The 14,101-nt window shown below is 37.2% G+C and overlaps 1 protein-coding gene across 4 annotated transcripts in view; it reads left to right on the top strand.

The window, feature by feature from the left end:
- Positions 1-14,101, top strand: part of PIK3CG (phosphatidylinositol-4,5-bisphosphate 3-kinase catalytic subunit gamma) — a 39,241-nt gene that overhangs the window by 7,133 nt on the left and 18,007 nt on the right. For 3 of the 4 annotated variants that reach the window (XM_035549434.2, XM_035549433.2, XM_050708366.1), the window contains exons 2-5: positions 1,723-3,738; positions 8,087-8,152; positions 8,251-8,476; positions 11,748-11,851. In XM_035549434.2, coding sequence (XP_035405327.1) covers positions 1,735-3,738; positions 8,087-8,152; positions 8,251-8,476; positions 11,748-11,851 — 2,400 coding nt within the window. In that variant the 5' untranslated portion in view covers positions 1,723-1,734. Of the gene's footprint in view, positions 1-576; positions 739-1,722; positions 3,739-8,086; positions 8,153-8,250; positions 8,477-11,747; positions 11,852-14,101 lie in introns of all 4 variants that reach the window. The other variant, XM_035549432.2, reaches the window with a different exon arrangement.

Raw genomic sequence — 14,101 nt, forward strand, 5'->3', positions numbered from 1 at the left:
TTAGGTTCCCTAAAATATATTTTGTCCTCACACTATTTTAAAAATGTCTTATTTAGATTCATCAGTTTTACCACCCAAATTATTTTTAGCAGTCTGTGCCCGTGCTAAAGACAGGCTGTAAGCATGTCTTGTATGCATGTGTGTTAAAATTAAATTGCTGTACTGCAAATGTATTTTTACTGTTGTAACAGGAAAAGCATTCTGACTTTTTTAAAAAATGAGCAATCGTATGTATAATCAACTTGGTTAAAACTTCCTTCCTGGTAAGTGCAGCACTTCCTTTGCATCTGGATAGGAGGGCGAGCAAGAAAAGCAGAACAGCTTAAACAAAGATTTTTGTGTGTGAATGATCCTCCTTTAAAAAAAAAAAAAGAACTTCAGAAATTAAACAAATGAGTCGTCTTCAGCAATTCAGCCTTTATTTGATAAGCAGGTAATATTTCCTTGTGTTTTGTTAGTGATAAAGGTGGTGTCCACAGTTGTTTGCTTTCCGGGACTTGAAAAAATAATTTTTGTTAGCACGTTATATTGTTTCAGTTTAAGATATTTTTATCTTCTTTTTCTGTTATCTGCTAGGGCATCGTTACGATGGCATATTTGAGTTTTTGCAGCAGTTAGAGGAAGATTTTTTGTAAAAAACGTTATCTGAAAAAGATGTTCATGCATCGCTGTAACTTAACTTTACTCAGCTTGTGCGAGTGCATCCGACCAACGCTGCCTTCCTCTCCCAGGCTCTTGGTGAATAACTTCCACTTTAATATCGTTTAATGGAGATTAACAGTGAACTTTTTTTTTTTTTTACCGAAACCCAATACGGTAAACTACTGACATTCAGAATTGTTTTACAGCTGGTTTAGGTGTGATGGGATGCATAGGGTAATAAAATGTCATAGAATCATAGAATGGGTTGAGTTGGAAAGCACCTTAAAATCATCTAGTTCCAACCCTCCGCTTAGGAGTTTTTTCTTCTGAAACAAAGTAATAGTTTATAATCGAAGTCCTAGCTTTTGAAATGGTTGGGTGTTACCAGTCTGGTGAATTGATTTACTTTTAAAAAGCACATCTAAGGACGCTAGGCGTGAATTTAGATGCATATTAAATAATTGTCTGAAGAACTAGACTTTTGAATCTTAAGGGATTTTTTGGGGTGTAAATCCTTATTCCTCACCACTAAGAAGAGAGGCAGAGGAAAATGGGAGTAGGCTCACTTCTGTCCAGTCTGCAAATGAAGTGTTTGTTTTGTTCATTTCAGCCTTTCCTAGAGCTTGGTAGGATAGTGAGGATAGTGTTGTGCTCGTACACATTAATGTGTCTTTTGATTTCTATGAAAATCCACTTATGTTAATACCAACAACATCAAAACAGAAGAAGCAGCAGAAGAATCAATTTGATTAAAGAGAAGCAAGAGCAAGTCAGTATGGCAGAAATATACAGTCAGACCGCTTATTCTTAGTGAAATCTGGAAAGGCTGTTTAAAAGCTCTATTTTAATTACTTAGTCTTTTTTTTTATATATTTGGTTTTGAATTGAATAGATTACATCTGGAGTGGTTTATATAAATCAAGTTTTTATGACCAGAAATTAAGGGGAAGAGGAAACCTAAAAAACACATAGCAGGATTCGGACTGGCCTGTGATTTTAATTACGAAGAATTAAAAAAAAAAAAAACAGTAAAGAAAAATGTAGATGAGAAAATAATCAAATATTTCTATGTTTTGCTAGATTTCTTCTGGCATGGAGTTGGGGGATTATGAACAGCCTGTTGTTATGAGAGAGGAAAACAAACGAAGGAGAAGAAGAATGAAACCTTATTGTACATCGAGTAATTTGTCTTCAATGGAACTGATAGCCATTGAGTTCATTTTACCTACAAGCAATAAACATACTAAAATACCGGAAATGATGTTACTCGAAATAGCTGGAAACTGTACAGTTGAGCAAATGAAAGCACAGATTTGGATGCGTGCAATAGAGATGAGCCAAACCACAGACTTCTACCATGCATTCACCCCGGATCAGTTCATTCTCCAGTATCAGAAGAAGGGGCAATGGTATGAAATTTATGATAAGCATCAAGTATTACAGACCTTAGACTGCATACTGTACTGGAAAGTGTTACAGAAGAAGGTAGGCAAGATATACGTTGTCCAGAAACAAAAACCATCAGAAGAAGTTCAGGAATTTCAGCGGCAGCTTAACAATTTAATTGGGTATGATGTTACCGATGTGAGCAATGTGCATGATGATGAACTAGAATTTACCCGCCGCAGATTAGTCACTCCACGAATGATAGAGGTAGCCTGTAGGGATCCTAAATTGTATGCGATGCACCCATGGACTACATCTAAGCCACTCCCAGAATATTTGTTTAAGAAGATCACTAATAATAACATTTTCATAATCATACATAGAGGAACAACTAGCCAAAAAATTAAAGTGTCAATAGATGACACTCCAGATATGATTCTCCATAGCTTTTTCACAAAAATGGCAAAGAAGAAATCTTTGATGGATATTCCTGAAGATCACAGCGAATTGGATTTCGTTCTCAGGATTTGTGGCAGGGATGAGTACATTACTGGAGAGACACCAATCAAAGATTTTCACTGGATAAGACAATGCCTTAAGAATGGGGAAGAAATCCACTTGGTGTTAGACAACCCCCCCGACCCAAGCGAGGATGAGGTTCAGAAGGAGGAGTGGCCATTGGTGGATGACTGTACAGGAGTTACAGGGTATCATGAGCAATTGACGATAGACGGAAAAGATCACGAGAGGGTCTTCACTATCTCTTTGTGGGATTGTAACAGGAAATTTAGGGTGAAAATAATTGGCATTGATATCCCAGTTTTACCAAGAAATACTGATCTTACGGTGTTTGTTGAGGCTAACATTCAACACGGGCAACAGCTCCTTTCGCAGAGGAGGACTTCCTCGAAGCCTTTTACTGAGGAGGTTCTGTGGAATATCTGGTTGGAGTTTGATATCAAAATCAAGGATTTGCCTAAGGGAGCACTCCTGAATCTTCAGATATACTGTGGTAAAGCACAGGGATTGTCCACAAAGACGAATCTTCAGTCTCATGACTCCCCCAACTCCGATTCGAAATGCAAAACCCAGCTTCTCTATTATGTAAATCTTCTGCTGATAGATCACCGTTTCCTGCTACGAAGCGGGGAGTATGTGCTCCACATGTGGAAAATCCCAGGCAAGGGGGAAGAACAAGGAAGTATCAATGCAGACAAACTCACATCGGCAACTAATCCAGATAAAGAAAACTCCATGGCCATCTCTATTGTGCTGGACAAGTATTGTCACCCAATTGCCTTGCCCAAGCACAGGATAACATCTGACTCCCAAGGGGACAGGACTCGAGCTGAAATGCCCAACCAGCTTCGCAAGCAACTTGAAGAGATCATCGCAACTGACCCACTTAACCCACTTTCTCCGGAGGACAAAGAACTGTTGTGGCACTTTAGATACGAAAGCATAAAGCACCCCAAGGCGTATCCTAAGCTGCTTAGCTCTGTCAAATGGGGACAACAAGAAATAGTGGCCAAAACGTACCAGTTGCTAGCTAAAAAGGAGGCGTGGGATCAAAGCACTTTAGATGTTGGACTCACAATGCAACTTCTGGACTGTAACTTTTCTGATGAAAATGTACGAGCAATGGCAGTTCAAAAACTGGAAAGTTTAGAAGATGATGATGTTCTTCATTATCTTTTGCAACTTGTGCAGGTAAGGGGTATTTGCATTCTTGATCTCTGGCTTCTGAGAATATTTGCATTACCACATAACCATTCCCATGCCTGCAAGTGGCCCTGGTTTTGAAGTCTTTGGTCTTTAATCAAAGCAGTGGTACTAACCAAATTAACCCAAAACATACCTTCCACTTTCATCTTTTGTCTATGTTATTATTTTCGTAGCACCATTGCCTCCTGTCTACAACAGTGTGTTTTTCTGAAAATTGTCAACATTGGCATATGTTGGGAGGAAATCCCAACTGTGTTCTCTAACCCTGGCCACGTCAGGTCTGAATCCCACAGCACTGACAAACTGTTGATCAGCTTTACCAATTTCTAGAGAGAAAGTAGAGAGAAAGAAAGCAAAAGCAGATGTTAACACAGTGAAGGCAAAATAAAAAACAGGCTGATTTTAGGTCAAGAATGACAGTGTAGTTACGTAATATGTGGCAATGGTCTTGGTCTGTTAAGGGGGGAAAATTTATTTAGAAGGTTCTAAACAATTTTTACTGTAAATAAAAGGATGTTATGTCTCTATACATAAAATTAATTCATTCTGGGAAGTTGCGTGAAAAAAAAATGTTTTTAATGGAAATGAATCACCACTGTATTTATTTGCAGTGCTTTGTGTGCGATCTGCTAGATGAAATGACTGGAAAGTTTATAGCAGTTATCCAAGCAAACTGGTCGGTTTGTTTTCAACAAAGTGGTGCTGGAGCTGGGCAGGCTGTCAGCGGCGAAGTCAAGTCTGATGGCTGATGAAAGGCGTAACCCCGCAGCCCTTCGTGGTAAACGCATCCCCTGGAGCACGGCGGCTCCGCAGGCTTCCCAGAGCTGACAGGTCTCTGGTTCGCATGGAAGGGCTGTCAGCCTGCAGAGCAGGAAATACCTTTTTTTTAAAGAATCAGAGGACAGAATTGGCATTTAAAAAAAAAAAAAAAAAAAAAAAGGGAAATGTTGCAGCCTGGGAGCCTGTGGGATTGGGCTTTTAATTTATGTGTGCTCCGAGAGAGCCCTGGTTACTGCGAAAATGCAGTTAGGTTTTCAGACTTTGCTGCACATCAGTAATGCTTTAAACAAGCCTGTTTAGCCTTGTCTTCGCTTGTCTGAAGATTAGGCTCCCCAGGCAGAATTTATGCACTTATACATTAACCAAAGGAACCGCTGTGGTTACCTCATTGGACCTCCCACGGAGCTGCTGCTATATATACGCTTGGCTGCAAGGTTTGCAGTCCACGTGTGGCTCTGCAATTTTATTCGCTTTTGTATCCAAATGAGGGGTTTGGGATGGTGATTGGTTCATATCAAAGTGCCTAAGAGAAAAGGGGGTGGAAATAATCTTTTTTAATGTGTTTTTTAAATGATTTGCTTTCAGAAAATACAATTCTGGAGAGTTTTAAAGAGAATCTCACTCTCTAACAGTAAATTAAATTAGTGTAGCATGAAGTCATAGTAGTTTAATGTTACAGTGCCATTTTCAGTAAGAAACTTATAGTGAAATTAAAATACTGTCATCCCCAAAAGGGAAAAAATTACTAGTTCCCAACTTTCATCTCTCAGCTGCTCTCTTGTCTTTTCTTCCATAGCTAATTACAGAGCACAGGCCTTCAGCACCCTGCAGCAGAGCATTGATACCACAGCATATTTGAAAATCCACGCTTTTCAGAGAATGAATGAATGTTAGGCATTCCTCTGCTCTGATAGACACATCCAAGACGTCTCTTCTGAAAATGGTCATCACTTTCCACATGCGTGCCTTTGTGAAAGCTTAATGGCTTATGTCACTGAGCACAGGATATTCCCATCCTACCTCCCAGTGCAGCTAGAAATCAAACATTTTATTTACCGACCAGCTTATCCCAAACAGAAGCAGTCATGCCCTAAATAAATCCACTGAACTTCCTATAAAGGTCTGTGGTTCTCTGTGCAGTTGATAAAACATGGTCGGGGTAGTTAAAATACAGCAAAATCAATTGAAAAACAAATACCAACAAAAAAAGATTGAACTGCTTGTATATGGCAGTGAGCAAAGGTTTTCTGTTGGTGAATCGACAAGGCATTGACATGCAGGGACCTGATGAAATGCCAGCAGACTTTTTTTTAATGGCTACCTTTTATTATTGGTATTCAAGTGTTGATAATTGCCTCTGTGAAGAAAAAAAGAAAAATTTGATTGATATTTAAAAATAATTATTTCTAAAACACAAGCATAATAAGGATAGTCATAATACATTTTTCCAGTATTCTTTTATGTTAAAATACATTTACAACCTTAATATAAGGAGGTCTTGTTTGGAAACAATGGCTGGTTGTTTGGCTGTATTTCATTCTGAAGTTGTTTTTCAGGGATATGCACTACGATCATTCAGCAAAATGTATACCAGAATGAGGTTTGTGATAGCCTTTCTTGGACCTGTAAGCAAATCCATCTGAATTTATGCAATAATCATTGCTTTTGGGTGCCTTATTGCAGTGAAAAGAGTTTTTTGTTAAAAAAAAAAAAAACAAACACAAAAACAACCTCATAGCCATAATCTCATAGCCATAATCTCACAGACAAAGTAAAAGGTTGTATGTATCTTATAATCAATTTATGCTTGTGAGCTCTCATTATCTTTCCTAAATAAGATGTTGTTGCTTGGGGAAATAAAACAGTATTGCAGAGGTGGTCAAGACAGTTCTTGCAGAATTATGAGACTCTTGAAGGGCAAGTCTGGTGCTTGGCTTTCTTGAATGTCATTTAGCAGCTGGAAGGAACAAGTCTTCACAGCTTTTTATGGGTTGCTTCATTCTAGAAGGTTGACTGAAAAAGCTTGATTTTTTTTTTCCTCTTGAATAAACCCACAAAAATATTTACATTTCAGAAATAGTGTTGATATTTTAGTACTACTAATAAAAATACAGCTGTGTGCTGCGATACTTTTAAGAGTTCATAGGACACTGTGACTTGTTTGATGAATTTTGTAGGCCTCTCTTGGTGCCTTGGTTGCTTCTTTGCAAGCTGTAGAGCAGAGTGGTCTTGAAAGAGCCATTATATTGCGTTGAATAGCTATCGCTAGATGTTGGCATACTTTGATGCTTCTGAAAGCTGAGCATAGGACACGCACCAGCCTCTCTGCACATCCCTTTGTCCTTAATCTCCCTGCTTCCTGGCTCGCTGTTTCCAGAACCTGAAGCCATTCACCAACCAGCTCTCACCACGTGAGGGATTTTGTGACTGTTCAGAGATTGTTTGCTTCTTATTTCCCTTTTTGTGTCACAGGATATACATGCCTACCTTTCTTCCCCATTTGCCTTAATACCTTTCTTCCCCATTAGCCTTAATATGATCCTCCTTGGATCTTGACTCCTTAGATCAACAGGAAAGAAGCTGCTGGAAAACCCACGTGAGGTGGACAAGTTCCCCACCACAGCCCAGTGCCTGAACATGTGACAGGCGTCTTTTCTTTTTTTGTAGACACTTGGTTATTGTGGCGAGGGTGAGAATAACAGTAAAAAAAAAAAAAATTCCAGTCCTGAGACTTCAAAAAAATTGTTGATTTCTTGTTTCCACCCTGTTTTGGCAGCAGCATTGAAATATCTGCGGGCTTGGGTGGAAGGGAGTGGCTGTTGGAAGAGAAAAAAGGTCTGTGTTCATAGAGTCATTTAAAAAAAAAAAAAGCTCTGGTGAAGTCTTCCTCTTAGTTGTACTCCACCAGAATAGGGTATGTATCAGAGCCTTCCTTCCATTGTGGGTTCGTTAGGGACTGAAGGGCAGAGGGCCTGAGATGAGGTGCACTGAAAAGCTGCTCCTGCATCCTCTGCTGCTGCTTTTAGTGCTGGGGATCGCAGCCATGAACCCTAGTGCCTGAGTCCTGACATGGTGGATTTAGTCAAAAAAATGGTGCTTCCAAATCGAAAAATTTAATTAAAGAATGATTATAAACACATAATTTCATTTGGCAATAATCTTTTCAAGTGCCCCCTGTGTCAGCCAGACTGCAGACTGTTCTGATTTTATTGGTTTTTGCTGTGGCCTGAAAATGGTGTTGGGTTGTTTCACTGGCATTCGTGAGCTCAGATTGGTCTCACTGGTTAGCCAGCCCCTGCCTTGCTTTTATTTGTTCCATATATAACAAATCTGAAAAGAACTTGTTGCAGATAGAAGGCGCTTGCTGAATGAAGCACAAAAAAAAGCATTTATTTGTTCTTCAACATTGTTTTCTCCAAAGGCCTGTTTTATTATAGTTTCATCTCTTACATCAATGTGTTCTGTATGTCATCTGTAAAGTATTAAATGCAACTATAAAGTGTAAGTGCCTTAAATATGTTACTAACATGTCTTCTCTGTTTGTGTTACTCAGGCTGTGAAATTTGAGCCGTATCATGACAGTGCATTAGCTAGATTTCTGCTAAAACGGGGTTTGAGAGTAAGTACTTTAAAATACAGCCAACTCATGCTAAATTCCTGGCATTATGTCAAGAAATTGTCACATGTGCTAATTGTAATGTTTCACTTCACCTCTAGAACAAAAGAATCGGTCACTTCTTGTTTTGGTTTTTAAGAAGCGAGATTGCCCAGTCCATGCACTACCAACAGAGATTCGCTGTGATCCTAGAAGCCTATCTTAGGGGCTGTGGAAAAGCAATGCTACATGATTTCATGAAACAGGTTCAAGTAATTGAATTGCTGCATAAAGTCACAATGGAGATAAAATCGGTTTCTGCAGAAAAATATGATGTCACTTCTCAAGGTATGCACTAACAGGCGTTTCTACATTTGCAATAGTGTTGTTTTTCCCTTTGGGTGTGAAAATATAGACATCAAATTGTACTGTTTATTAAAAAAAAAATCATGGATAGATGATACTGTAGATATCTGTCTACATAGACAGTCAAAGGGTGCTGTTATTACTTGTTATAAAATGCCAGTGTAAGTTGATAGTGATTGAACTAATAATACATTTGTTTGCTCTTTCCACCCCAAAAAGGAGGAATATTAATATTGTAGAATGTACATTTTCATGCTGCTTTTACTTATCTTCATGAACCTCATGCCATGCAACTGGGAGGTTAAGATCTTGAACATATCCTTTAGTTCAATGCCAGCACTGAAAAAAGAATCAACCCAGGACACAAACATTAACTGGAAACGAACAAAAAATGACACTTGCCAAGAAACACAGCGTTATCCTAAGCAGTCACTCCAACACCCTTGGCAAGACCATGGAGGAGTTGAGGACAGTCTCTGCTAGGTCACAAAGAAGCTGGTGGATCAGCCCTGAATCAGAGCACATCTTTGGTGCTTTGTGATGTGATGAATAGGAGTCCTGTGAGACACAAATGTGGTATTGTTGCTTTCAGTTCCTGTAAGCACTGCTTTGGAAGCAGGGTTTTTTTGTTTTGTTTTGTTTTACTGACTTCCTTAAAAGCTTTTTTGTCATCATTCCTGTTAGTTGCTTGGAGCTGGGACTAAGTGCATGAGACATATGACAATATTCAAATTCTAAAAGCAGTAGAGAGAGACCAGCTCTTCCTGTTTGTTCAGCCTAGTATGTTCTAGGCCACGAAGTCCTTGGTTCAGAAAGTCATTCCTGCTCTGGTTACATAGAGGTGGCTGGGGTGGTGGTCAGGATGCAGATGTTCTTGCAGACCTTCTCTGGAGAAGTAGGAGTCCTCTGAGGAACTGACTGTTGTACTTACTGGCTGTTAGGAGATATTGTTTGGGGTTGGAGATTTCTCTATCAAAAGCATGGTATAAACACAGAGCATTGGGTACTGCCTTTGTTACTAAAATTGTTTATGTCACTTGAAAAAGACACTTCATGAAATCACAAAGAAATTTAAAGGGAAATATGCATTTATTCTTCAATATATGTGATATCAGTTACATTGCCACATAATGTGAATTACAAGACTTACTAAATGCATATGAAGTATTCTTTGTAAACAGCACTTTAAATTTATCTGAAAGTGCTATATAATCTAAACACATTTGGTCAGATTTGAGTATTTCAGAAAGGAATTTACAGCCTTGCAGATGTACGTCTGTAGCAGCAGTGGTTTCCATAATGCATTATCTGTGAAGGGTATGTGGGAAAAGAAGAAAAGTTTCAAGAGAAAGCGATCACATTAACACCCACCAGAGTTTGAAATTAAAGAATCTCTGTGTTTAATCTACAGCAGAACAGTTAGAGAAGTCTTACATAATTGACATTTCCACTGAATAAGGCTTCCATTCAGACTGTCCTACTAATGACATATCTGGTTTAATTTACTCTCAGATTACTGAGGATATAATTTTTCCTATAGGCATTCTATACTTTTTAATTTTTTAAAAATGTATTTCCTAAACTTTCTTGTTTAGCTTATTGCTTATTTGCCCTATCATTTCTAATGCTCTTATTTATTTATATTTTAAGCCTGAATGCTTTAGACTGTTTCATTTCATTCCGTCATGCAGACTCCTCTAATTCTTGTATATATTTTTCTTCCTAGAGTGCTTGTGGATTATATATTTTTTTAAATTGCTTTTAGGTCTGTGGTACTCCAGTAGCAATTATGCCATCAAACTTTCTTTCACTTTTTGTGTAATCTCTTTGTTTTTAATTAAACATAACAAGTGATAATAAATAAGTTCTTAAGATCATAGCATTACCAGCTTAGATAGGATTGTCTGCTTTCATCACCACTGTATTAGATGATTTGTCTTCCAAGTATGTGCCTTTGCAGCTGTTTCTTTTCTTAAAATGCGTAGTACTTTGTTCTTAAGCTAGGTCAACATTGGAAATTGTTTTAGCAAGTGCTTTCACTTGTGTTTTAAAATCGGCTAATGCCTAATTTTTACTATTAGTTCCTGTATCTTGCTGTCAGATCTTTATTTTTTTTTTATTTTTTTTTTATTTTTTTTTTTACCAGAGTCACATCAATCACCTGGCATTTCTAGGTACTTCTTTTCTAAAAGCATTTAGAATAGGTTTCCCATGTGTATTCTGTGAATTCTCTTGGCTTGACTTTCTTAATTTGATAGCAGCTTTTGAAATGTCATAATTTTGTATATATTAGATATCCAGGTCCATTGCAAGCTTTCTCATTAAAATATTTTTTTTTTGCTTTTTAATTTTTAGCATCAAAAGTTCTTGAACATGTATATTCAGTCTCTATTGTGTAACTCTTTTTTTTTTTTGGAGTAGCATTCAGGTATTTCTCCTAACAAAGGGTAATATCCAATGTATTGCTTATATTGCTCATGTCTGTTAGCTGAGATGAGCAAAGTGCACGGTATTATGCATACTGCTTTAAGCTGAAGACTCAAAAGCTTGAGGTTTTATGAATGAAGAGATTCAGTTTGTATGTAAACAAAAAATCTTGTTCATATAAATAAATAAACTGCAAATTTTCTTCTTCCTGGAATGTGAGATTAACCAGGCTACAACAGGAAACCTTGGATGGTAAATTCAGCATCTCTGTAGTTGAATACCTTATGGTTACAGTACACAATACTCCAAGAATTCAAAAGCCATGAGTCTGGCTGTAAGTGCAGTGAGATAGGTCAAAATAATGGAAAATGCAGGGTGCTTTTAGTTGCGTCTTCCTTCTGAGCCTTTGAAGTAGATATATCAATTATTCTTTGGCAGTTATAAGGTCAAAATGTATTTTTGTGTGTTGTGCTGTGTTCTTTTGCTCTTTTTAATTGAAGGGTGACATTTTAATGTAATCTCCTAAACCCTAGAGATAGTCTTCAGAAGAACACCAAGCACTGTGTAGTACTTTCAACACTGTGTAGAGGGCTCATGATTTGTGAGGTGCTTGAAGACTTCAGCATTGTGTCTGAAACAGCCCCATTCATAAAGCAAGTTAAAGAGTTTTCCTTCATTCCTCAAATCAGAACATCCTTGAGGAAAGCAATTTAAAACTAAATGGGGACTCTTTTAGTTAAATCGTGTTGCTTAACAAGTTTGATTAGCTATAACTTTTTTCCTTCCAACTTCTGATTTCAATAACTTTTCTTACTTGCAATTGCAGTTATTGCACAGCTTAGACAAAAGCTTGAAAAACTACAGAGCAGCAAACTTCCAGAAAGTTTTAGAGTCCCATATGATCCTGGGCTAAGAGCAGGAGCCCTAGTGGTAAGTAGTACAAATCCTTTTTTGAAAAAGAATCTCCTACCTGCAAGTATATTTCATTTGGTAAAAATTTTTTTGCATGAAATATGATGATATTTCATGGCTTCAGAAAGATTTTATTCCCGTAGCTAATAGCATATTTCTAAATGTAATTACATGCTACCATGCACTAAAACAAAAACACCATAGAATCCTAATCATTAAATGTCAATTAAATTGAGGATTTAACCAGGTAACTGACTTCTTTTTACACTAAATACCTGTATAAAACTGTTTCAGTTCACTTCAGGGGCTTTGGGATATTCAGTTTCTGTTCCTACATTTACTTTCTCTGTCTTACCTTAAAGATGTCTCTGACCTTCATATGTCATTAAGGTTTAGGTCCAGACCATGGTCTTACTAGACAAAAATGTTGACCTTAGCTATTTTGATTTTTTCAATATCTATATGTTGATTAGGATATAAATTAGCATTTTGTTAGAAATATGTTAAGAAACACTTTTTTTTTATGTGTTGCTTCCTACAGTTTTGTGGTGAGAGTATGAAGGCTCATGCCTTTGCATGTTTTGCGAAGTTAAAAACATGATTAATAAAACAACAGATGTGTTGTGAAAGTCGATTTGCTCTTGCACCTACTATGCGATGTGAGGTTAGGGTGAAGAAGCACAATGAAGATCTTTGGATTCACTTGATGTGCAGCGAGAGGGAGCCCACAAGCCAGTCAGTAGGGTACTCATTTGGGTAACTGATATTATTTCTCCATATCTGTCCATGTTTCTGTTAAATGAACCCGTGCCTTTGTGGACAGGCTACAACCTAGTCTATCTTCAGACTGAAAGAGCTGAACACCTCCCAGCTGGGCATGACAGAGGTGCTGTGAGAACAGAAGTCAATTCAAACATTATTTACTCAAGAATATAAAATTTCTGACTTCTTCAAAATCTTAATTTAAATATTATCAATTTTTATACTTGTATACTTTTTTAACTTTTAAACTTCATTTATTTAACTTTTTAACAAAAAATAAACTTCAAAATAAAACGTATTTTCTAGTTTTCCTTAACAATAGGAAGTGTGCAGCCCTATCAGGACCTTCCTAGATACAGGAAGCAATTGATTTACAAAGGAAAGTAGTTATGTCCAAAAATAGATAGGGTACAGCCTTTTTTTTTTTTTCCTTCAAACTGTATGAACAGACACATTTGATACAATGAGCTACATTGGTAACCTTTAATTTCATCTTCATTCTAGCAAGTGTTACTTGTCCATAAGCTTAAAATCCTCTTAGCCTGAAATTTGAACATTCTAAACCAGATATTAGGAGCAAAATCAGTGTTTCTAGTACATTCAAAGATAAGCATTTCTTTTCTTTAAAAAAAAATATGTAAAAACTGTTTTATTTCAAATTACAAGCTCAGAACCTCAATCTACAAAACATGAATATCCCAAAATACTCTTCTCTGACATTAATTCTGTCAGCTCTCAAGCACTAGTGTGCAAATGCTTTTTTTAGATGCTTAGATCTAGATTTAGATCCTAGATTTTCGATGCCTTTACTGTACGTGGTTGTGTTCCAACAATGAACTAGGAATTCCAGAATGGAAAGTGTTAATACTACCTTGTATTAGACATGATTAGTTGAGAAAACATTTGAAATTATGTAATTTCTGTATGCTTTATGAAGCATGCATTTCTGTATGCTTTATGAAATTATGTAATTTCATTGCTGAACTTCTCAAGATTAAAAACTTAGCAAGCCTAAATGAGTGTTTATTCTGTTATTTTATGACTTATTATGTTAAATTACTTTCACAAGTGCCATTTTCCACATAAATTTGACTGAATGATTTGCTTAGGAAGTTGAATTAAATCAAGCACTCTGGAATAACCGAGGTGACTAGAAGTCATGAGGGTAGATGATGTGGCAAATTGCATTGGACAACTATTATTTTCCTGGTTTGCAAAGCAGCTCTCAGAGTGCTGTTGGGAAGTTCAGTATTTGCCAATTATGTCAGAAGCTTTTATTCCTGGTTCAAAAGTTCTTTCTGTCTGAAGCAGATTTACAAGTTAAATCCAGTTTCAGAGCATCAAATCATGCTTTTCCCTTTATCACGGAGAGTGTTAAAAGCTTTGCAGGTTCAGTGAGATTTTCTGTGGCAGCCGAGTACCATTCTTTACATGTCATTTCGGTGTACTTCGTGTGGTATAACAGGTTGGAGGTTTGTGAACTACTCTGTAGCTGACGTATGAAAA

Source organism: Cygnus atratus, chromosome 1, assembly GCF_013377495.2.
Source record: "Cygnus atratus isolate AKBS03 ecotype Queensland, Australia chromosome 1, CAtr_DNAZoo_HiC_assembly, whole genome shotgun sequence".
NCBI lineage: Eukaryota > Metazoa > Chordata > Aves > Anseriformes > Anatidae > Cygnus > Cygnus atratus.